General features: G+C 38.1%; 1 protein-coding gene across 1 annotated transcript; it reads left to right on the forward strand.

Moving 5' to 3' along the window:
• Window positions 1-5,982: 5,982 nt before the first annotated feature.
• Window positions 5,983-16,491, forward strand: LOC121307987 (ubiquitin-conjugating enzyme E2 W-like). The gene is made up of 4 exons (XM_041240274.1): window positions 5,983-6,053; window positions 9,662-9,753; window positions 14,758-14,860; window positions 16,226-16,491. Exons 1-4 carry the CDS (start codon window positions 6,039-6,041, stop codon window positions 16,415-16,417), a joined length of 402 nt encoding a protein of 133 aa, XP_041096208.1. The 5' UTR covers window positions 5,983-6,038; the 3' UTR covers window positions 16,418-16,491.
• Window positions 16,492-26,153: the final 9,662 nt, after the last annotated feature.

Below are 26,153 nucleotides of genomic sequence, written 5' to 3' on the forward strand. Positions count from 1 at the left end.
GACAACCGTTGCAAACCCATGAATAAAGCTGAATACGATACTATATCCAGTGCTGTTGCAAAGTGGATAGCTAGCAGCCCCTTTAACACTGTAGCTTTGTTTTTATTTCAATAACCAAATTCATTATAAATTATATTATTTACCATTATGGAGGATATAACCATTACTCACTTAATGTTTATTTTATTTAGGCAATTTCAAATTTTCATTAAAAGAGAATTTTAAAATATTATTTTTTTTTTAAATGGCAATGAAAAACATCAGTTTATAAGTTTAAGAAACTGTAAAGGAAACCGATATTCTTTAATGCAGTAAGGTGACTCCATTGTGATTTAGTAGTTGGTTCAAACAATTTAACAACAAACACTGGATTGTAAATACATATACAACTATAAAGAGGGACCCGAACATAGCAACCAAGATCCAGAGAATGAGGAAAACAGGTTTTTTTTTAAAGCTGGGTTGTTTTTTGGATAATACATAAATACCTAATAATAATAATAATAATAACGATAATAATAATAATAATAATAATAAAAAAATGCATGTAAATTAGATGGATGCAGTATTTGTATCAATTAAATGTGCTATCAAAACCAGATTAAACTGAGAGTCACATTTTTTAATCGCTTGACAGCCCTAATAAATATACAGCTAAAGTGTCTGAATCATGTAGAAATAAGCAAACAGCATAACAGTCAGGTGAACAAAGAATCTAGAGCCTCCTGCCTTGTCCCTCAGAGTTCACCTTCAACAGCATAGTTATTTTTAGAGGCTTGGTGCTGTATTTATAAAGCAGTAGCACACCAGCAGTGCATACAGCATGGCTACACTGAGATATTTCTATATGAATATAGTATACAAACTTTTTCACCTGACAAAACTGGATTGCAATATTGAGCTGAGTTTTGAGTAAAGCTATACTACTTATGGTACTTGTGTTTGCTATCCTTGAGATTGTAAAAGAAGACCAAGTGCTTCTATGAAATATGTAAACCCCCTCCCCCTTCATATACCACAGCTAAAGCATGGGAAAAAGTGTACATCAGCATAAACAAGCATATCCCACCCACACACATAATTAAAATCTCATGGATTTACATTATTACAGTGGAGGCTGTGTGGTCTAGTGGTTACCGAAAAGGGCTTGTAACCAGGTCCCCGGTTCAAATCTGGGCTCACTCACTGAGTGACCCTGAGCAAGTCACTTAACCTCCTTCTGCTTTGTCTTTTGGATGTGACACGTTGTTGTAAGTGACTCTGTAGCTGATGGATAGTTCACACACCCTAGTCTCTGTAAGTGATTTGAATAAAGGCATCTGCTAAATAAACCAATAATAATAAGAGTAATAATAATAATAATAGTGCATTTATGCTAGTGATATTTTTAGTAGTGTTTAAAATGTGGTTCTGTTGTCTGTCTTAGATTTCACTAAATAATAACATTAAAAACAATATGTGCCATTAAAATGAAGACAAATATAAATAAATAAATAAACACATTTTTTGAACCCTCAAAAAGTAAAAAGAAAAAAAAAGGTAATTTATTTCTATGACCTGAAATTGTTTTAGCTTCAATACACATAGCATTATTTTATGAAGTGTGTGGCACTGGATATAGACACTGTTAATTCAGTCTTATGTACTGCAGCAGTTCCCAGAGTTTCACAATACATTACATCAACCCGAGAATGAAAGCTTATAGTCACCAAGGTACAGGAGCTTTAGCTTTACTGTTATTTATACAGGGGACTGACAGATTAATTGGCATATTATAAAACCTGTTATTTTATTTTATTTTTTTATACATTGGCTTCTAACCCAAGCTTTTAGAGTGCAAGTCAGAATCTGTAATTGTAAAGAGCTTAGCTTGTAATTAACACCAATAAGTACTTTTGTAAATATTTTTTAAAACTGTTGACAGGGCACATAGAATCACCAGGCTGGGCAAACATGTAACCACAAGTACTTTCACGGTTGATCTCACTGACATATTTACGTTTTTTTTTGTTTGCGCATTAAACAACTGGGTCACAAACTCCAGACCATTTTCATCTTCATCGACTTCTGTCAGGTTATGCAGTCCCTCTTGTCCGCAGTGAGCAAAATATAACTGTATGTCCAATCAGACCTTGTTTAAAAGCCTCATCGCTCTCAACAACAACACCACAACAAACGTGACACTTACTCCAGCATGGCTACACCTGCATGATATTTCTATACTGAATATAGTATACTTTTAAACAAGGTCTGATTGGACATACAGTTATATTTTGCTCACTGCGGACAAGAGGGACTGCATAACCTGACAGAAGTCGATGAAGATGAAAATGGTCTGGAGTTTGTGACCCAGTTGTTTAATGCGCAAACAAAAAAAAACGTAAATATGTCAGTGAGATCAACCGTGAAAGTACTTGTGGTTACATGTTTGCCCAGCCTGGTGATTCTATGTGCCCTGTCAACAGTTTTAAAAAATATTTACAAAAGTACTTATTGGTGTTAATTACAAGCTAAGCTCTTTACAATTACAGATTCTGACTTGCACTCTAAAAGCTTGGGTTAGAAGCCAATGTATAAAAAAATAAAATAAAATAACAGGTTTTATAATATGCCAATTAATCTGTCAGTCCCCAAGTTGGCAAGGCAGAAAGCTAAAGCTCCTGTACCTTGGTGACTATAAGCTTTCATTCTCGGGTTGATGTAATGTATTGTGAAACTCTGGGAACTGCTGCAGTACATAAGACTGAATTAACAGTGTCTATATCCAGTGCCACACACTTCATAAAATAATGCTATGTGTATTGAAGCTAAAACAATTTCAGGTCATAGAAATAAATTACCTTTTTTTTTCTTTTTACTTTTTGAGGGTTCAAAAAATGTGTTTATTTATTTATTTATATTTGTCTTCATTTTAATGGCACCATATTGTATTAATATTATTATTTAGTGAAATCTAAGACAGACAACAGAACCACATTTTAAACACTACTAAAAATATCACTAGCATAAATGCACTATTATTATTATTATTACTCTTATTATTATTGGTTTGGCAGGAGGAAGAGAAAAGGAGGAATCAAGTGACTCACAATAAAAATAACAACCCACCACCACCAACGCTACAGCCCTGGAGGGAAACCACAACAACCAACCCACACAACAGACCCTGTCCACACACCAACACCCCACGATGCGTGAGTGAGCCCCGATTTGCACTCGGGGAGACCTGGTTACAGCCTTTTCGGTAACGGGCTCTAGACCACACAGCCTCCACTGTAATAATGTAAATCCATGAGATTTTAATTATGTGTGTGGGTGGGATATGCTTGTTTATGCTGATGTACACTTTTTCCCATGCTTTAGCTGTGGTATATGAAGGGGGAGGGGGTTTACATATTTCATAGAAGCACTTGGTCTTCTTTTACAATCTCAAGGATAGCAAACACAAGTACCATAAGTAGTATAGCTTTACTCAAAACTCAGCTCAATATTGCAATCCAGTTTTGTCAGGTGAAAAAGTTTGTATACTATATTCATATAGAAATATCTCAGTGTAGCCATGCTGTATGCACTGCTGGTGTGCTACTGCTTTATAAATACAGCACCAAGCCTCTAAAAATAACTATGCTGTTGAAGGTGAACTCTGAGGGACAAGGCAGGAGGCTCTAGATTCTTTGTTCACCTGACTGTTATGCTGTTTGCTTATTTCTACATGATTCAGACACTTTTACCATGCGTCAACACATACACGTATGTAGCTTATATTTCAATTAGGTGCCATAGTCAATCGATTAAAAAACTTGTGACTCTCTCGGTTAAATCTTGGTTTTGATAGCACTTTACATTGATACAAATGACTGGCCTCCATCTAATTTAACATTCATTTTTTATTATTATTATTATTATTATTATTATTATTATTAATTATTATTATTATTTGCGTATTATTATTTTATCGCCAAAAAACAACCCAGCTTAAAAAAAAACCCTGTTTTCCTATTTCTGGATTCTGGTTCCTATTTTTTGGTCCCTCTTTATAGTTTTATATGTATTTACAATCCAGTGTTTGTTGTTAAATTGTTTGAACCAACTACTAAATCACAATGGAGTCACCTTACTGCATTAAAGAATATCGGTTTCCTTTACAGTTTCTTAAACTTATAAACTGATGTTTTTCATTGCTCTATAAAAAAAAAATAATAATTTTAAATTCTCTTTTAATGAAAATTTGAAATTGCCTAAATAAAATAAACATTAAGTGAGTAATGGTTATATCCTCCATAATGGTAAATAATATAATTTATAATGAATTTGGTTATTGAAATAAAAACAAAGCTACAGTGTTAAAGGGGCTGCTAGCTATCCACTTTGCAACAGCACTGGATATAGTATCGTATTCAGCTTTATTCATGGGTTTGCAACGGTTGTCAATTTCTAAAAGAGTACTCTGTCGATCTTCACTTGTTGTATTGCTGTTATCTGTAGCAGAAGAACTATTAGTAGAGAGTATTTTGAGAAGTGAAAGCATGTTTGTACAACAGACTAGATGGCATCTTCTACAGGTGGTCCATCATTGACATATGCATCCTTCTACTGTAACTGTAATTACCAGTGCAGTAAGTTTTTTAAAGGCATAACCCTTTGGATTCACAAGATCCTTTTATCTGAGTGTCAGAAAGTTTTTAAAAAAGAAACTTCACATTCACAAGTCCTTCAGTTTGAGTGCTTTGCTACATAATGCTCATTTTATATTCAAGCAATGACTGCACTCATTCAATCCTGCCATGCACACAAGTGTATTAAAATGGTGCTGCAACTCCCTGATTTATACCATATTACTGTGTTGTGTAGGACTTTGCTTATGGACCTCTGCTACTGTTTATGTGCATACGTTCGTACTTCACCCTACAGAATTAATTAATTTCACTTCATAGTCAAATAAAACCTGCTGAATAATGTTAAATTAATATAATGAATGACATACCACTTTGTAGTTTTCCATATACTTCACAAAAACCTGACAACATTTTTTAAAATTAAGTTTTTTAAATCTAACATGAAATACTGTGCTAGTATTATGGCTTCTGGTAGACTTTTCCAACATCATTCTCTAGTTTTGATTACATGATATTAAATAAATTTTAAAATGATGTTCACGCAAATTTTATGATGCAGCATTTTTTTTTTGTTTGTTTGTTTGTTTGAATTATGTTTAATTATGTTTTCTAGGTGATGCAAAACTTTTGGCCATAGCTGTATATAACTGCATATTCTTTCAAAATCAGAAACATTCAATTGCTTCAAAATCTAGGTAGTTATCAAATAACTTGTCTATTACATTCAAATGAGAATGAAACAATATTATCAAGCTTTTCTTAAAGAAGTAAATTGTCCCTCTGTGCAAAGTATGCAGTATGTATATGAATAAACATATATTTATATAAATACTGAGTTTTATCAATTAATTTTCTTCTTCAGTAAATATATTGACTGTATCCTGTTGGATCCTATTTTTCTTTGGATATAGAGCTGTTCGCACTCTATCTCTGTGTACATTGTTGTGCTTCGTTGTTCTCTGTAGTATACAATAATATAATAACAATCAACACGATAAAATTACATGTTTATACACAAATTGTGGTGTTTATTTTTTATTAGTAGCCTATTCAACAAACCGACATGTCTTGCCTTATATGATTTAGGGACCAGCAATATATACAATAGACTAACGAAACTGCATTTTTCTTTCTCAGGAAGTTTCTGAATGGTGCTCGCAGTCTGCAGCACAACACTAGACCATGATGTTTACTCCTTTTTGATGTATATTACAAAATGACCTCCTACAGTTTAATTTACAGAGGGTTAAAACGCACTAATGCCTTCTTCCATTGGCTCGCCCGCTTGTTTACAACCACCTAGCAGCGGATGTGCCGTCACACTAAAGAAGCGCATTATGTACACACATGACGGCCCCTTCCACGTGACGTATTTGACGTTATGCTCTGCTGCGTCCTCTCTGGTGCAGGGGGGTTTCTATAATGGCGTCGATGCAGGTAGGTGTCTATCTGGAAGTGAAACGCTGTATTCAGTTGGTATATTTTCCTCTCGCCGCGTATCTAACTTCAAAACGCGTGGCATACAGACAGTCACAGTCTTGTTTATTTCGCCGGGTTATGAACTGTGAAGCAGAAAAGAGGCAGTTAGGGGGGGTGGATTTGAGAGGGACAGTTTTGTGTCCGAAGCCTGCTTAGTAAAATCACCTAGCCAACTAGTAGTAGCACTAGAATTAGAAAACAGTGGTGTGTAAAACACAGGTGATGGCGGCAATACCTGGAGCTCGGGGTGTGGGAACCTGATACATAGGCAAATGCACTCCGTGTTACTTTGTTGAAAATTTAAAAAAAAAAAAAAAAAAAAGTTATGTACGCGCAGACGACCTGGATGTCGACGCGTATCACAATCTTAGCTAAATATATCGCCAATAATTATATACAACACACACACACACACACACACACACACACACACACACTTAATTTATTTATTTATTTTTTGAGGTGACGACTGTGGTAACTTTTTAAAATCTAACAAAAGTCCAAAGAGGCGAGCAGTGTTTTGTTGACAACAAAATATGTGGAATAAATATATATTGCGGTGTTGTCAGTTGATGTTGCCGAGGTAACTTGCATGTTCAAATGGATCATAGACACCTGAGGACATCACGACCATTTCTATTTAAAATACATCGTCTCATGTTGTTATGCAGCTGGCTAAAGTCGATGGTGAAAAAGTAAACCGTGAGATTCATCCTGTCTTGGCTCCACCAGGAAGGAGTGTACTTACTAAGCGAAGACCTTGTTGCTATTGTTATTTATTTATTTATTTTTGTATTTATTTTTTTGTCGGACATAACTGTTCTGTGTAGTCTGCCCAAGATTGTGTTAATTAACTACAAAAACAAACAAAAAAATCCTCTTAACTACAGAACTCTTTCTCTTGCACAATGTACTAGTAAAATCGCAGTACGTATGATGCAGAAGAATACAATGACAATTTATATTTCCTTTATATTTAGGTACAGTATAACGGACAGGATTGTAATTGCAAGCTGTTATTTTGTATTGTGGGGAACATTTATGATCGTTGGGGGATTTTATGTAGATTTAGACAAATTTATTTCTGTTTAAAAGGCTAAAATGATCCCAGGATTATTTTGTTTCAATATCAAAAGCAGCTTTATTGTTTTTAATTTCACCACAGTATAATTGTTTTAATATCTACAGTACATAGCAGCAATTGTTACAATTGGACTGTTTTTAATAGCATTTGTTAACCAAAACTATTGCTTAAACTGATTTGGTAAATTCATATTTTCAGTATTCTTAGTAGGGCCTCATTTTGTTTTTTTGTGTTTTTGTTGTTTTTTTTTAATCCAGTATATGAAAAACAAGTCCCATCCAAGCTTTTGTTCCATTTGCTGCGTTCTTATATCTTTATACTCGACCAGTATACAGGTTAACTGTGTTCTAAATGTGAGCAAAGTGAATTAAACTTGGTCTACTTCAGTCCACCAAGAGAAACAAAATGATTAAAATGAAAGTTTAAAAATAATAAAATGTAACATAGTACAGCATAATATAACATAGTGAAAGCATTATTAACCATAATACAAGCACTGCAAGTAGGATAATACCAAAACAAACACTAAATGTGCAGTAATAGCATTAATTTCAGACTACCTTACCCAATTTAACATTAGGCAGTCCAAGATAACTGCAAATCAGGGCCTGTGAAACCAAGCTGGCTTTGTGGTCGCAAGGGTCTGGCTTCATATGCTTCAATCAGTACTGCTGTGAAATTAATCTAGTTTATCTGATCCCAAGTAGCTAATCAACTTTTTGTAAGATTCAGTTGATCATCAGTGATACTAACGTTAGTCCAAGTTAGCAGATTAAATTTGCATACCTGTAATCCTTTGTTGGGCAACTCTATGAAAATTTTTACCTATTTAATATAATTTTAACCTTGAAAGTCAGCTGGTACTTTGCTCACTATAAACCTTATCCTATCATAAATGTTGTTTTCTACATGTTCTACTCTGAAGGGAAGATCTCAAATACTAAACAAAGTGCTAATCTTCCATGCCATGTGGAAATATTCACAAAATGTTCTTCCAAGTGGCATAGCAGATGAGCACTTTATTTTTCACTCGAGATTCTTTTTTTTTAGCAAATTTCATGTGTGATTTATGAAATGCTGCAGTTTTAGCAGGCATGTTCCCATATTCATTGTCTTGTATCATACCCTCCCAGTACTGCAAACCCTGTACCTTTCATAAGGACTACACACAACAAATACAGTACAATTATCTAGTTACAGTAGCTTTAGTAAAACGCCTTGTGAGGTTTTACTGGGTTTGTCTGTCATCAGGTCTGCTTTGTTTTTACAAAAGCTACAGTAAGATATTGAGATCTGAATCTTTCGTGAGCTTTTAAGTTTTGTGTATTAATGACTAACATTTGTTATTGTACATTGCATTAAATTAGCATTTTTATAATTTTGGAGAGTCACAAACAGTTGTAAATGCAGGTGACTAAATTCCAAAATCCTCTACAGGTATATGCAGTGTTAATTGTGCAATGTTATTTTAATATTTAAAAGCATGGTTTTAGTCTCTTGTGTTTTGCCGCTTGTCCTTGGTTTTATTATCTCAACTGTCCAATTAGATGCAAAAAGTTAGATGCCAGTGCATGACAGTATGCTGCTACTGGAACAATATTTAAACCGAGGGAGTAGTAGACCGGGACTAGAGCCTTATACTGTACACGATTGCATGAGTGTCCACTGTCTGCTAATCTGCTCCTTAAATAGTCTCCAAAAAGTTTACCTCAACTTCAGTGTTTTAACTTAATTGAGGTTGTCCAATGTGTTATATTTATATTCAATATTAAAGATACCAAAGGCTGTGTAGCCTATACATCTTAGATGAACACATACCCACACAAAGGCAACGTGTCATTTGGACATTTCATAAGAGGGGTATAACACAGTTTAAAAATAAACCACAAAATTCAATGTCTTGCATAAATGTTTGGAATGTTGAAGTCGCATTTCATTCAGACTGATTGTAATGGTCTGAGGTTGAACCAGACCTTAATTTAGGACCATAATAACGGTCTAAGTCAATAGATGCTTTGTGATCGATTAATTTAGGTTTCTGTGTATTTGTCAGAAATCTTCTAAGAGGTTCACCCTAGTGTAGTGTAATATATTTTTATAGTATAATGTTTTCCACCAGCTTTACCTCCTTCATTGCTAAATGGCAGTTGTGAATACAATGTGAAGGAGAAGCGATACCTTTTATTGGACTAACCAAATAATAATTATTCACAAGCTTTCAAAACCTCAAAGGTCTCTTCATCATGTAAAAGTAGGAAGAGACCTTTGAGGTCTTGAAAGCTTGTGAATAATCATTATTTAGTTAGTCCAATAAAATGTATCGCTTCTTCTCTTTGTCTATAATCTCTGGACAAATACGGCTACCATTTCATCTATCTATGAATACAATGTGAATCGTTTTTGCAGTACAATGTCTGGCAGTTTGGTTAAGTATTCAAAATTATTGACTGTTAAATGGTGCAAATGTTTGTTTTTGTTTCAGAAAAGGCTACAGAAGGAACTATTAGCTTTACAGAATGAGCCACCCCCTGGAATGACATTAAATGAGAAGAGTGTGCAGAACACAATAACACAGTAAGTACATCCGACATGTTTGATTTGTATTGTATGTGTTACAGACACTTGATGTGAAACTAACACAATCATTACATTTTTACAGGTCTATTGAATTTACACATTTAAATAACTTACCTCCTGTTTATTTTATCGTAAAACTGCTAACCATTAATAAACAAAAACATACATGCAAGCATAGCGTTTGTGTTACTGACATTTAAAATTTCCGGAAAGCAGAGAAGATGGTGAATCATATTAAGAATAAAACTTGTAATATTGTTATGTTAACAGAGAAATATGTTGGCAATGACAAGGGTTAACCAGTCCCCGAGGGACCTTGCTGTGTTGGGTTAAGATTTATCATCATCTTTCTGATGATGTGCATAAAACCTAGAAATGCAGTGATTAATTTCTCAGGAAATAATAATAATAATAATACAACAAAAGAAAATTCCATTGACAGCTCTCTGAGGGTGATGCCAAATTCTTAAATTAAAAAAGGTTATTTATGCTGATGCAAACAAACAACAAAGAACAGGGCTTTTGAGTAAAGGATTAATTCTTCAAAACATTGTTTCTGCCAACAGCATTTTATTATGATTAATCCAAATATAGCATGTCTCTTTATATGCTTTATACAGACTCAGTATCTTTATGAGTATACAGTACTACAATCTCCACACCAGTATATAAAACTTTGCTTTGTCTTTGATTTTATAGACTTGGAAAACTGTTAGCACCAAGTGCAGTGTTTTGTCCTCCTTTAATTTTTAATTAAAACATATTTCTGTTCGAAGTACTGTGTGTCTTTAGTCAGTCATTTGTAATGGGATGTTTAAAAGAAACATGTATTTTGGGAAATGTTCCCAAGTAAAAGATGAGTTTTGTTTACCGCTGTGTGATTAAAATATATATATATATATATATATATTATATATATATATATATATATATATATATATATATATAATGATCTATATATAATATATATATAGACCTCATAGGACAACCTTTCTTGGGTGTTGAAGAAACATTGTTGTGATAAGGACAAGATGGGATACAGCAAAGATTCTGTAACACCTTTTAAAGTAAAACAAAATATTTCCCAGAAGTAAGAATATGTTGTGAAGGTCTTTCTTTACCCCACCAAATTAACTACAAAGCGAAGGATGTCATACAGTGGGATGTTAAACTTTTTTCTTGTGTGTATCACTACATAAAACAAAAGTAATAAATGAGCCATCAGAAAAAAAAAAAAAAATATAATATATATATATATATATATATATATATACATGTATATAGTATAGTATCTATAGATTACTGTGTGGATACTTAGATAGATAGATTTTTTATATATCTTGCCATTGTTGTTTCTTCACAAAGTAATGGCATTGCAGAGGTTTACTTATTTATTTATTTTTTTCTGAACAAGCAAACATTATTCTACAGAATAATTTCACTTGAAAGCTGGGCTAGTGTTGGAAAACGTGAGGCATTTTGCAATGACATATCTGCATCTGTTTCCCCAGATTACTGGCATGCTTATGAAATCTGAAGCAGCACATGTGACTTTAGGTAGAGATGCATGTGCATTCTAATCTGGACTTTCAAAAACATTTCAAAGAGAGGGTCAAGAGCAGCTGAGTTGATCCTCTGTTTTTCTTTACACACACACATATACAGCTCTGGAAAAAAATTAAGAGACCACTGCAAAATTATCAATTTCTCTGGTTTTACTATTTATAGGTATGTGTTTGAGTAAAATGAACATTTTTGTTTTATTCTATAAACTACTGACAACATTTCTCCCAAATTCCAAATAAAAATATTGTCATTTAGAGCATTTATTTGCAGAAAATGACAACTGGTCAAAATAACAAAAAAGATGCAGTGTTGTCAGACCTCGAATAATGCAAAGAAAATAAGTTCATATTCATTTTTAAACAACACAATACTAATGTTTTAACTTAGGAAGAGTTCAGAAATCAGTATTTGGTGGAATAACCCTGATTTTCAAGCACAGCTTTCATGCATATTGGCATGCTCTCCACCAGTCTTTCACATTGATGTTGGGTGACTTTATGCCACTCCTTGCGCAAAAATTCAAGCAGCTCGGCTTTGTTTGATGGCTTGTGACCATCCATCTTCCTCTTGATCGCATTCCAGAGGTTTTCAATGTGGTTCAGGTCTGGAGATTGGGCTGGCCATGACAGGGTCTTCATCTGGTGGTCCTCCATCCACACCTTGATTGATCTGGCTGTGTGGCATGGAGCATTGTCCTGCTGGAAAAACCAATCCTCAGAGTTGGGGAACATTGTCAGAGCAGAAGCAAGTTTTCTTCCAGGACAACCATGTACTTGGCTTGATTCATGCGTCCTTCACAAAGGCAAATCTGCCCGATTCCAGCCTTGCTGAAGCACCCCCAGATCATCACCGATCCTCCACCACATTTCACAGTGGGTGCGAGACACTGTGGCTTGTAGGCCTCTCCAGGTCTCCGTCTAACCATTAGATGACCAGGTGTTGGGCAAAGCTGAAAATTGGACTCATCAGAGAAGATGACCTTACTCCAGTCCTCTATGGTCCAATCCTTATGGTCTTTTGCAAACCTCAGCCTGGCTCTTCTTTTGCTTCTCATTGATGAAGGGCTTTCTTCTAGCTTTGCACGACTTCAGCCCTGCCCCTAGGAGCCTGTTTCGAACCGTCCTCGCCGTGCACTTCACCCCAGCTGCCGTTTGCCATTCTTTTTGTAGGTCACTTGATGTCATCCTACGGTTGCTGAGTGACATTCGAATGAGTTGGCGGTCATCCCGGTCAGTGGAGAGTCGTTTTCGCCCTCTGCCGGTCTGTAGCTTTGTTGTCCCCAATGTGTGCTGCTTGACCTTGTTCTTATGAACCGCCGTCTTTGAAATTTTAAGGATGGAAGCAACCCGACGCTCACTGTATCCCTCTGCCAGTAAAGCCAGAATTGAACCCTTCTTTTCCTCACTCAAAACTTTCCTTTTCAACTCTTTGGGCATGGTCAATAGTTATTTTTTGATTCCAGTTACTTTTGAGGTACTACTAGCACTGTTTTGCCATCCAGCTGGTCCTATTGCAAGAGGATAGTGATGAATGACCACAGGAGTGGTTTTTATACTTTTCCTTGTTAAATAAGATTTGGTTCAGGTGATCCCCTAATCAGTACCTCATTCAGTAGAATGAGGTGTGCCTGTGTTGGAATTCAACAAACACTGGAATGGAATGGCTGCCATACATGTAGAGATGCTGATTTAAGAAAAATTTGCAGTGGTCTCTTAATTTTTTCCAGAGCTGTATATATATATATATATATATATATTGGACCGAGCTCTTTTACACTTGCCATTTTAGAAACTGCTGTACGGATTCTTGCAAGATAGTAAATCAGTGCAAGGCAAAACATGTTGTGATATATATTTCTAATTTCTATTAATTATGTAATTGTCATTTTTTTGCCTTATTTTTTTTCACGGCACTAGAATAAATGATTATTTTTTTTAGGCTATATAGCCTAGGCACCTATTTTGAACATATAGTGCTGTCAGTTTTATTCATTTGAAACTACTATAGGGCTGAGCTGTACATTATTCAGGCTGGCATCCAGTTAAGTTTTGTATCGACTGCAAGTGCTTCTGACAATTCTGTGCATTGGTTTCGCGCCATCCTGCTTTTACTGGTTTTATTTCCTGAATCGCATCACGGTTGCAACCCCCTTTTTAATTAGTTACAGATAATTAAATGGTTCCTGGCTTGGATTGTCGTTCCCTAGATCCACTTAGATCTTTAAATCCCCAGATTGTGAGACCTTCATGGTAAATGGTATGGGTGTTGGTTTCTGTTTAATTTCCTAAATGTTTAAACTCTACTATTTACATGTTTTTAAACATCAACATATTGGGAATGTTTGTAAAAAATCAGAAAAGTCATCATAATATGCCTTCCATCTTCATTTTATATATTACTGCAACATATATTTGTGTAAGACTGTGTACAGTATATTGTAAATGGAAAAGGCAGTGAAGAAATATGAACTATTAACACCTCTAGTAAATGGCAGTGTGACAATGACGAAATGATTTCTTTAACTATTCATCTTAACATGACAACATGCCTCAACATTCAGATCTACTGTACAAATTACAATACACAATTATTAATTATAGTGGGTCTGGACAGACGTGTTTGAATGACAATTGGAGTCTTTCCATGAAAAAGAATGTGTGGTAACCAGATTTATATAATGAAAACCTGTTAACATTTTCAGTTGGTCAATGAAGCCAGTTATACTTAAGGTTATTTCAAAATCCTCCACTGCTGGAGGAAAAAGAAGAAAAAAATACTCCCTCCTTTATATGTAGCTTATGAAAAGACACTCTGTTGTCTTTTATATGTAGGTATAAAGGCACCTGACTTCAGCATTATTTTCTTCATTCTGCTACTAACAGTTTAAGAATTGTCTGCCAAAATAATTCCACTTTTTCCGGCATAAGTACCTAATCTGTCTTGTGTATTTTGTGTTGTTTTGTAGACCCATGCTCTCTTTAGAAAGATAAGACTGTGTTGTGTGATGCTAAGCAGTGCTCTGTTGCTTGAAGATTTCTACTAGTAACCTCTTCTGTGTTGCATGTTGTGGCACAGTAATGCACTCTTCATAAACATGTGTAAACACTAGCCTCATTATTTGTGTCTGTTTGCTTGACAAAAGAAAAAACATCTGTTAGACAATTTTCTCAAATGGAATTAACGGTGTAATGATAATTCTATTGCACACCTGTATCTACTCCAAAGGAAGTGAACTTTGTAGATTGTTTCACTCTTTCAGTGAGAAACAAAAAATAAAAAGCTATTTTAGAATCTTTTCCCAACATATTAACATGAAAAGCTAGACTGTAAAGCTGTGTTACAGTTAATACCGCAAGGTGTTTAGTGTCGTCATTCTCCTACAAACACTTGGTCATGCAACTGGAAAAAGAACCTAACTGTTCATTTGTTTTTCAGGTGGATTGTAGATATGGAAGGAGCCCCCGGTACACTGTATGAAGGAGAAAAGTTTCAGCTTCTATTCAAATTCAGTAGTCGATATCCTTTTGATTCACCTCAGGTACTTCCATATGTAATGTCTTTTCATTTGTTTGTTTTTATGATCTGTAGCACCAAAAAAAAGCACCTTCGGAGATGACCAGTCACGGTTTATTTTCAAGTGTTATTTTCACTGTTTATTCCACTTCCCAGTCCTGCATAAGCTGCACTGCCAGGCATGTCACACCTGGGCCAGCAAACAGTTCAGATTAAGAGCGTGAATCGGAAAATGAAATCATTTGCAGATTAAAAATATTTCAGCAAGTTTTATTTTCATCCTTGAATATCAGTTAATTTATTTTCTATGATTAATAAAAATATATTTTACTAAATGTTTCTTGCACGGCTTTATTTCCTGGCCACATAAATAAGGACTTCTCAAGTTTTAAACAAGCCTTCAGATTGTCATGATGTTTTACATTGTGTTGTACAAGCTGGCTCCTTGTGAATGATTTTGTGTGATTTTTATTTTTTGGGTAAATATTTGTTCTATATATTTTATTTTTTCAAAGTTTTGCCTTCTGACAACATAATGTAGTACTACTGATTTTCCAGAATCGTGGAATTAGGCATTGGGTACTGAATTCATTATTATTATTTTGCACTTCACCCAGCCAACTCACGTGTCTCTGCTGAAACTCAGCACGGTGGTTGCACCAAGAAATCGTCAAAAGACAGAGCTAAAACATGTTCTGAATATCTGTATAAGGATGGTGGGATACTATTCAGCAAATGTTGCTGTCATTCGATTGGTTATATACGAGGCAGTACCATTAATGATCACATTGCCAGTCATATACACGTAGAAAGCAAGAAGGGAATAAAGTCGGCAACAAAAAATGGCAAAGCACTGCATTCTTCTATGCTGAAACCCTCAGACAGTTCTATGCTGAAGTAATTCATGCTCAAGACAAGCATATTTATATTTTTTTAGTTTTATTAATTGCGTGTTTTGTTATTGTTTAGTTTATTTCTTTCCATTCCATTGACCTGTGACTTAAGATGGTTGTGGTCATGTAACTTTTTGTAACAACTACATTGTTTCAAAAAGAGTTTTTGCATGTTTACAAACTATTCTGTCTGTTAGAACTATAAAATGTTTGGGCAGCTAATCTAATATTGGTACTACTCATATGAGCCCCCATGTTGGTGCCAAGCAAGTATTCCATTCTGCACTCACGCTGTTGAATGCAGATCGCATTATGTGGTATTCTCTATGCAAGAAAGTGCATTCCATCAGAGAAGAGTTTACATAGTTCTTTTTACAGTGACTGTATATGAATGGCTAAGTCATTATTTTTTCAGCTACAGCACCATGATTCCATACCTAAAGAAGGAAATGTTAATAAACTTTTTTTTAAATGTATTTGTTTATTTTATTTTTTAGGTTATGTTCACTGGTGACAATATACCTGTCCATCCTCACATTTATAGCAACGGTCACATCTGTTTATCCATTTTAACAGAAGATTGGTCTCCAGCTCTGTCAGTGCAATCAGTCTGTCTTAGCATTATCAGCATGCTTTCCAGTTGCAAAGAAAAGGTAAGAATTGTAGAATTTTTCCAAATACATCAGTAAATTGAAGATATCGAACATATGTCATATGGATTTCAGATTTTCAACATATGGAGTTCATGTTTTAAAGCATACAGTAATCCAACGTGTATCACTACGCCACCTGACCGCATCCCCGCCTACAATTTTGCTTCCACGCACTACTTACGTTGTCTTTTTTTGTTTTTTTTTTTTTTGTTTTTTTTTTCATTTACCCTCCGCGCGTAGACAACGAAGGGCCCTCTGTACGGTATATAAAGAGAGGGCCAAATCGGCGACAACGTTGTGGACCGAGTAGCGCCGTGGGTTGATCAGCCGACGGGGGCGGTGAGGAGCGGGCTACCACGGTACGGTAAGTGAAAAAAAAAACGTGACGCCTATTTACGGCTCCCGTGATGGTTGCGAGCTAGACCGCGCGGGCTGATGGCATGGCACTTGGACTCCTGTCTGTCTAGCGTGCAAACTTGCACGGGAGGTGACGTTTGCGCGTCCGGGGCGTGATAGTCCCGTGTCGGCCACAACACACTGCCACGCGGGTGTCCGTTATGGACACGCGGTGAGCGCAACGGGCCCGTGGCGCGAGAGAAGAGGACAGCCGTATCGGCCTGCCCGGTCCGACAGTAGTGTGGCTGGCAAACCGTAGCGAGGCCGGTGAACACGGAGGGGAGGGGGGGTGGACCTGGTGGCGCCCGGGAGGTACGCGGTCGTGGGGGTACTGTTTCACAGAAGCGGGGACGCGAAGGCCGATATCCTACGTGGTCAACGTGACGGGGCGCTTCGTGGGAAAGGGTCTAACGTGTTTGTAGCGGGTGGGGGGGGACCCGCGAGATTCGGCCAATTCACAGCTGTAACAATTACTATGTTCATATAATTTTTGTTTTGAGATTCAGCTTTTATTAGGCATCTCCCCTTAATCCCTTGTTTAGAAAGCTATAGGGTATTAATGCTTGTGACCGGGTAGCCGTCTGCCATGTGGGTGTATGCATTTTCTTCCGAGTGACAGGCAGGAGATCGAGACCAACTGCAACGTGAGGTACGACGGACGGCCACGTGCGTGCTATTAAATGACTGGGGGATGAGTGGTGTCGACTGTGTCACAGACCAAAGTGTAGCGGGGACGGGCTCGTCTCACGCGCGAACACGCAACGCGGTCTCGTGTATGTGGGCACTGCCGGGCTTTAACCCATGCCCTAATTCGAGCACTATCAACGTCTTCCTGTGTCACCGAGCGAAGGTCTTATGGGGTAGCACGACTACCTCGACCTAGACGTAATTTGGCAATCCAGAAATCTATACACTGCCCGACCATGTGCCATGTCTAATGACAGTCGAATTTTATACCAAAGATATCGTAAAATCCTACGAAGGTACGTGACTTATAAACACGGCCGACCATTTGGGTCAATTTACAAAATCTTCGACAGCTTTTAAAGACATTATTTTACACCAGAGGCGTAACATAATGTCCCAGACGCCAATGCGATTATTCGTAAAATACAATAGTCACGAGGTCTAGTACACGAAGGTCCTACTCAAAACCGCCAGTACCAACTGCAAGATATAACAGTGACAGGTTAAATCTGTATACGTTGCGGGTTCCATAAAAACCACTCATGTGACTACGTTGTAATGGACACTTAGGAAACTCATGAAAACGTATATTCATGGACGTGTATGAAATTACGATCGATGACGCACCATACCTCTTATATTGATGAGTTGGAAATTATAACTTTTTATAACATGTTGGCTACATATTTAACGCAACGCCACTGAATGCGTTTTTCGTGACTCCCCTTTTGTTAGTTAAAATATTCCTTTGGGTTCAGGCTACGCCTTTGAGTTCACATACACATCCTTCGTCATTACACGTTTTAGCTAACCTTAGATCTATTCTACGAGGCTCTTGCAACCAAATGTTTCTGCATGTTGTTATGACTCTGACGTTCGTACATCTCGAAGTGTTCGTTTGCGGGATGAAGATGTATTGATGATTACACTCTCACGGGTGTATCGAAAACAGATTTCTTACTTTAATCAAAACGTCAATACAAATCAAATCACCATCAACAATAAAAGCCAACAACAAGATACATTATCTATTACGTTATAGTAGAAACCAAATATTATGCGCAATCGATGTTGGTTTCCTTATTCTACGAAACGTCTCCTACGCCGAAACAATAAAAATGACAGAGGCAAAGACAAAACTAGTACAATCTGCTGCCGGTGGTCTATTAGAGCAACTACACATTCTTGTACATTGTATACATTTATGGAGCTTTCTTTTGTTTTACCACCATAGTCACCACTCAAAAAATTTTATGATCTTCATGATAATCTAAGACAGGTAGTTGCAGACAAAAATTATAATGGTACGCCGTTCATCACGCAACTTCCCGGTTTTATGCACTTATTGTTATAATACGCATCTTCATCACGAACACGTAATTACTAAGACTTTAACGAACGTAGGGAGTGTCCCTACTTCTACACCGGCCAAGCCGGCAAAGCGAGTCTACTACGTCTCACAGAAGAGGACGCGCACACTCGACCAGTCTCTACCTACGCGTCACACTCTCCCACCAGTCTACTCCGTCCGCCTGCACGCGTCAGTGGAGACCGTTCAACTGCGCAGTCTGATTTGATCAGATGATGCAGACTGCGCAGTCTGAATTGATTATGATTACCTGTCATGCTATAATCCATATTTTTGGATTTAAAAGAAAAATGTGGCCACTGCAAGAGCTTGTAACTGAGGCATTTTTTTTGTATTGAACATTTTAATGCAATAGTGCTACTTTGGATGTACACACAACCGCGAGGTGTGACCTGTGACGTTAAGCTCCGGAAGACCTCTATATACGTTTCGGAAAATAAATCACGCTACCTTCGGGCTTTTTTAAAGACCTCACCCCCCCCCCTTCCAGCAACTCTGTCCCCGTGCCGTACTGAGGCGTCTTAGGCCATATAATATCGGAAAACTGTAAAACTTACGTGACCGGTAATGAATGAACTAACACACACTTAAAGACAAACAAGCGTAAATGACCAAAGTGATAATGGAACTACACACCTGGCACGCACTCGCTTTAGTTCTCTAAACCAAAATGTACATCTGATCTCAATTCTCAGGTGTAAAATGTAACATGCTTGAGGGTAGAATATCTGGTACGGGGTAGGTCCACAAAAAAGTTCATCTAAGTCCTATCCACCACAAACTAAGATATAAAATCTGGACTACCACTAATGAACACCACGGCTTCTTTTTGAACCAGACATAGCGATTTTCGACAAGGGACCCGACGTCACCATTACCGAACGGGTGATCGACATTGTGAAAGGCGGACAGAAGGTGAGTGTGTTGGTTGGGAGCTCGGCGACGAAGGATGGCCTGTGTTACGCAATAGGAGACGCACCATTGACGAACAACATGACACATCACTGTGGTGACACGAGCTTATACGCGGGGGAGAATCGACGAAACTAAACTGTACCCCACCATATCTCCGCATTCCTGCGTCGGCGTGGTGGTGCGTGCTTGGTGTGCTCTTTGGCTCCATCTCTCTATGACCACCAACCAAGTGGGTGGTGTCAAACATTAAAAAAGCTACAAGCGAAAAGATCAACAAGGCAGACTCACGATCTCGACTAAACACGATGAAATAAGCTGTACAAACGGAAATAGCCGCCTGCAACAAGCGGTGCGACAGCGTTCGCTCCTTTTGATTTTCTCTCCGGGCCGTGTGCCGCAAATTTTATATTTTAGTTTGTAAGGACAGTAATGTCACAGGAGCCGTGATCGCGGTACACTCCTGTAGACAATTGTTATCGTTTTCAGCGGAATCTGGCGAGTGCGTCATTCATGCCTGATATCTAACGCGTGTGTGCGCCGGAGTTAGCTGACGACTCGTCAATGTGAGGCCGTTGTTGTTCAGGGAACATACTCACGGATTAAATTGCCGGGGTCCGCCAGCAATGTACATTACCGAAAAACGTTTCGGCGGAACTCCTGGTGCATTCTCATACACGAATGCCCTGGGCTGTGCTCTTGTGCAGTAAATTACGTCAGACACCAGATGAATAATCAAGACAACGCTACGTTATTGAGTGTCCAAACAGTCTACACCGCGACCTTTAGCGTAAGAACGCAGCTGCGGGGGGAGAAGGTACGGACTGCGCAGCGGGCTTATAGACGCACAGTAGTGTCAGTACAATCGCGTACAAATGAGTAAGGGTGGGTAACAGTGCAGGCGTTTTACGACATTGTTTAACGGCGCGTACTTCAACAATTAGGTCCGGAATTTTGAAGTATGTGTGTTCTGGCATGTTGTGACGCTCACCACAAAACGGTCAGTGCAAACTAATGTTTTCCCGGCAGTAACGGAACGAGTGTAAGGTGATAGGTACGTTAGATCGGCTCTACACCCAGAATAAGGCGACCTTTGTCGAAATACCGACATGTTGCAGCACGCTAGCAACTAGTATCATGGCCTGAGGTAACGTGGAGTTAAAGCCAGGGGCTTGCTAAGACAGATTCACCTACGACTAGATAAGGTTCGTCCTATACAATGTAACCAACCAGAGCCTTGGCGGGGCCGGGGAGGAATCACCTCCAATAACTTGATATGGTTTGCAACTTGAGACAGATGAATATCAGTCGCTAAGAACTATCTTGCGTCCCCACGTTCTAACTTTGAGATATTAGTATATCAACGGGTAGAAGATCACACCGAATAAACGACCTATACGCAGAGTTATTTACCCTATTCATACAAGGCACACAACAAGAAAGTCGCGACTATGCACAATTACAAGTCAAACATTCCCAGCAGATCTTCTTTCTGTCCAGGATGTACGCGAATGTACATTCACGGAAACTAGTATGTCAGCATGCAAGGGTGAAAGTGAAACCTGACTTTTTTTACCTGGTAACGCTACTTCCTGTTGAAAAAAATGCCGTAATAGTGGTCGTACGTCAACGACGGCATCCCGTATACGGACCACCAAAATTTGTTGTATTTCTTATAAACTAGGTGGAGTTGTACCAAGTGACACGGCGACTCCATAATTACGTCTTGCTGCCTCCCCACTAAAATAGCGTTGTCGCTAGCCTAAAAATTCAGTAACCAACATAAAAGGACGTAAACAACTACTGGGCAGAACCACCCAGGGGTACATAACCGTTATTAGCTATACCCTCACGAATACAACAACCTCAACTTATGCACGCGTGATACTTCTCTCGTTCTACATTTTTGGATCACCGTAAACACAGCTTGAGTTTTCCTAGGGGTCAGTGCGTAAAAATCTAAGCACGACAAGGTTCCTTTTGTGCCGCCACCAAAACCCAAAATTGCTCTACGTGTGGACTAAGACCCAATTGAGGACGGAACACATGTCAGTTGAAACACGTCCCAATGCCTATTTGTCGACTAAAATAGTACGACAGCGAGTGACTTTAGCGTAACGGTGTTAAAATCATTACCATTATACAGATATTCACGATTTTTTTTTTTTTAAATTTAAAGGGGAGTACATATTCTCTTATGCGAATGAACAACGGGACCCTTAACTAATATAGTTTAGAATGGTTTCCGAATGGGAGGCCAGATTACAAGTACTCGGACTTACTCAATAAGGTGAAGCAACGCTAGGAACACGTGGAGCCCTCTCATTACAATAATTAAGGATCTGTATACCACAATTGTATAACCATATGACCCACTCAGTGAACGGACAGTACAGTAATCTGATTAGCACGCATTCGGTAACTGGTTTTCGGGCAAGGGATCGGAACGTGACCCAAACGGGATTTGGTGGATGCTCAGGATATCTTTCAGACATGTGGGGAATTGTTAAAAGTGGAAAACACGGAACCATCGTGCGCGGGAAAGTGTGTGTGACGCAAGCAGGGAACAACGGCGAGATCGACCCTGAAAAAATTAATAACTAGTGGGTGGAGATGGGGGGGTAATGGGGGGTCACCGGTGCGGGTAGGTCTTAAGAGCGGGAACAGCGAGAGGGAAGGGTAGTGCATGCGGTCCGGACCTTAGGGCCTAAACCTACTAAGTCACTACACAGGTGGGTCAAACTTATCTTAGGATGTAAAGTGTAACGACCGGAATAGGAAAAGTCGTCTGCTTAACGACGGCTTAAGGACAGCCAGGGACCATCCCCCAATAACCCCACGGACAGTTCTTCGGTGTCCTCCCAGTGGGTCCTCGGTGGTACCGCACCCCTCTAGCTCTGAGCGCCCTCGTTGCAGACAACTGGCCAAGATGGCGAGCCCACGAGCTCCCATATTTTCTCGATAGAGTTCTTCGGGAACTGAGTGAAGGGAACCTCGGGCCATTCTACTAAATTCGCACCGTCCAAACATACCGTGTGGGTGCGGGGCGCGATCTAGGCCGCCAGGAGTCGATTCCGGCCCTCGCCAGCCGAGAACGAGGGGATCGTTCGGGGTCGGGGGCCTGGTCCTCGGTGGCTATTACACCGCTGACCACGGACCAACCGGCACCTATATTACCCTCCCTAGCCGAGCTGGATTACCTACCAGGGGACGGGGAAAACCGCTAACAACTTGTGTAGTTAGATAGGGTCCGTTTTGTTTTTAGGGGTAAAATTGAGGGGCCCAGACATCCCAAACCTCTGTCTACATCGTAATGAGTTCTTTCGGGCTGAAAAACTTATGGCACACTCATGGCGTTATTTTGATTTTTTTTTTTGTCCCTTAGCATCGGTCACGTTTTTCAAAACACCAGCCTGCTTATTGATTTTCCTTGAAAACCGGCGCGGGTGATGTTACCGTCACACACACACAATGTGGGTTCCTTGCGTAGGGATGAGCCTGCACGGTACCAACTGCACGAATCGTCTTCCCAAGGGAGTGCCCTCAAAGAGTTAAACCATCCCTGACACCCATGACGTCCATATCTTCTTTTTCTTAACCTCGTTCATTTCTCTTCGACTCCCTTTTGGACTACTGACGTGCTACCGTATATGGTAATTCACTTTTACCCTAGGAGACGTGGAAGTTCACCTTTCAGCATGACATGACCCAAAGCCTATACATCGGTTATCGATGCGAACCCAAGGATCTCGCACCCCTCTCTCCTCATGTTTTTCACATTTTACGGGAACTGGCCATATACCAAACCCAGCCCTTCTCAGCAAGTGCTCGGACAGAGGAGCTTAGGTTAGTTTAAATTCAACAACCTCGCACTACACCAGTGCATCTTATTCACCCTTTTTTGTAGTACAATTATGTCCGAACTTTTACAACTCCGATGACTGATGGCGTTTACCACTTTTTTCAGTACCAACCCACATCTGATGATATCCGCTCTCGACAAGCGTGATCCCGGACACATAGCAGGGTGAAAACACTATTCAGCAAAAGATTGGTCTAATAAACCCAATTTTTACCTATCTCATTTGTTTTATTTTGTTGTGTCATGCTTAAATCTTCTAAAATATTGTTTTAAGTTTGAAAAGCTAAGCTTTTTTATTTGTAAGTTATTTCTCTTTACAGTAATCATCATCCTGACATTTCTTAAACAAAATACATTTTGAAGAATGATTAATGTTTTGAAATATTTTGTGGCAGTCTTTATTTTTCTACTCGTTTATCAGTAACCTAATATTTACACTAAATAAAAAACAAAGTAATTACTACACCAACAGCTTAGTCAATGAAACGGAATGAAAAACAAACATTTCTTAAATTTCAGATTTGATTTGACATTTTTCCTGTTTTTGGTAAAATGAATATACTACTTCAGGGTTTAATAAAGCTGATTTATAAACAGACTACTAGGGTGCATCACAACACACAAAGTGCCTGTATGCACTCTGTGCAGTCTAAGTAAATATATAAAGTAATTTCCTATTCTATAGAAAGGTGGTGATTAATAAATATACTATAAATTCTGGGGATGTATGGTCTTAAACGATACTTGAATGAGGAAAGATTTAGAAGAACTAAATACCTCAACTCTGGTGATGGTTACATTTCAGTACCGAGGGTGATAGATTGTGGCCCATTACTGTGATGTCACATTTCATTTACCCTCTTGAGGTCAGGATTCAGATTAAGTACAGGTAAACACCTGATTAAAATCATGGACTAAACAATGCTGCACCTAAGCAAAACTGCAAAGCAAAGGTGCAGTAGCTTAATTTATCAGTCAGAATCCATTGGTGCGTAGGTCTGTCCAGGTGTCATATGCCTTGGATTGGTTGTCAGAAACATGTAGGTTTTATCATGTTTATTCTTAAACTCAGAAATGCTAACAGGATACAAAATGATATAATAGTAAATCCAGCAAACCTTGCACTATTAAATAATTCCTTATTCTGAGCCATAACGGTTTACAAATGTATGTATCTTTTAATATATTGCCCAAGAAAAAATATGCAAACTCGTACTCTAGTTTTCTGGTTTATTAGTTGTAGGAACATTTTATTGTATAAAAAGTTCAGTATAACTACATTTGATAAATACATGGTTAATAGCCCAAGTATTTACTAGTAAATGCATTTTCTAAAATCCAAGCTGAATGTTTGTGAAAATGTTTAGAAAATACTTTCTAACCGCCTATAGGTTTGTCCTACTCTCAAATGTCGTTTTATGGAACCGAATTACGACAGAGAACACAAAGATGTATTAAAGACGTTATAATATCATAGATGATATATGGATATATAATATATAGATAGATATAGATCTATCTATATAGATATATAGATCTATCTATCTATCTATCTATATAATCTGTGTAAAGTATTCACCATATGTTGCCAATGTGACCGGAATCTATACAGATTAAGAACTAGTGTATGGGATAATACAGTACCTGCTTTTATAAACACTATTCTGGGTATTCAGACTAATTCAAGCTGCTGTCCCAGTTGATGATGTACTTGGAATATTTCATAGAGGGGTATGTAGAAACACATAAAAGTAACTCCAAATGGATATACAAGTATAATTTAATGGATCTCTGTGGCAGAGTGGTTGCAGTGCACAGGTGTAGTGACGTCACAGACCAGGAAGAAGCAACACAAAACAAAGAAGGGCGGGGCAAAACAGAAGCGCAATAGCACTCTGCGTGTTTATAAAAAATAAAATATAAAATATTAAAACAAAAGATTTAGACAAAAGACACAAAACAAAAGGCCACGTTGGCCAAACAATAAAACACTAACAAGTATCGTGCTGGTTTATTTACTAGCAGTTGTTATTTCTAATTATTTAGAGAGACCAAGATCGTATCTGTGATGAAAAATTATTCGGACCTCACGCGTCTTTTTATATTCTGTGGATGGAGCCTTAATTACCTAATTTAATACAATTGTGTGCTTTTGTCTTCACTGCTCCCGAGTCAGTGCGGGGGTGGTAGCTGTGGCGACTCGAATTTATGGTTAACCCGTAAAGTTAACCCCTCCTTTTCGCCCCTGTTATTAATTGGCGACTACTAAAAAAAAAAAAAAAAGTTACTAAAAAATCGGTTACTAAAATGGAGGATCATACCAAATGGGTGGTATAGAACTCGAAGAGGCCCATCAAGAGAAAGACCTTGTAGTAATAGACTTATCAGTGTGATCAAGCAGACAGTGTGGGGAAGCAATAAAAAAGGTAAAGAGAATGCTTGGTTAAAAGTGTAGGCAATACAAATCCAAGGAGGTTATGATGAGGTTATATAATGCACTGGTGAGACCACACTTAGAGTACTGTGTCCAATTCTAGTGACCACAG

The sequence above is a fragment of the Polyodon spathula genome, unplaced genomic scaffold, assembly GCF_017654505.1.
Source record: "Polyodon spathula isolate WHYD16114869_AA unplaced genomic scaffold, ASM1765450v1 scaffolds_67, whole genome shotgun sequence".
Lineage (NCBI taxonomy): Eukaryota > Metazoa > Chordata > Actinopteri > Acipenseriformes > Polyodontidae > Polyodon > Polyodon spathula.

Excerpts from the sequence above, each read along its gene's own strand:
- LOC121307987 (XM_041240274.1), top strand. Across the intron at positions 9,754-14,757 it reads GTGCAGAACACAATAACACA|GTGGATTGTAGATATGGAAG; the intron begins GTAAGTACATCC and ends TTTGTTTTTCAG. Across the intron at positions 14,861-16,225 it reads ATCCTTTTGATTCACCTCAG|GTTATGTTCACTGGTGACAA; the intron begins GTACTTCCATAT and ends TTTATTTTTTAG.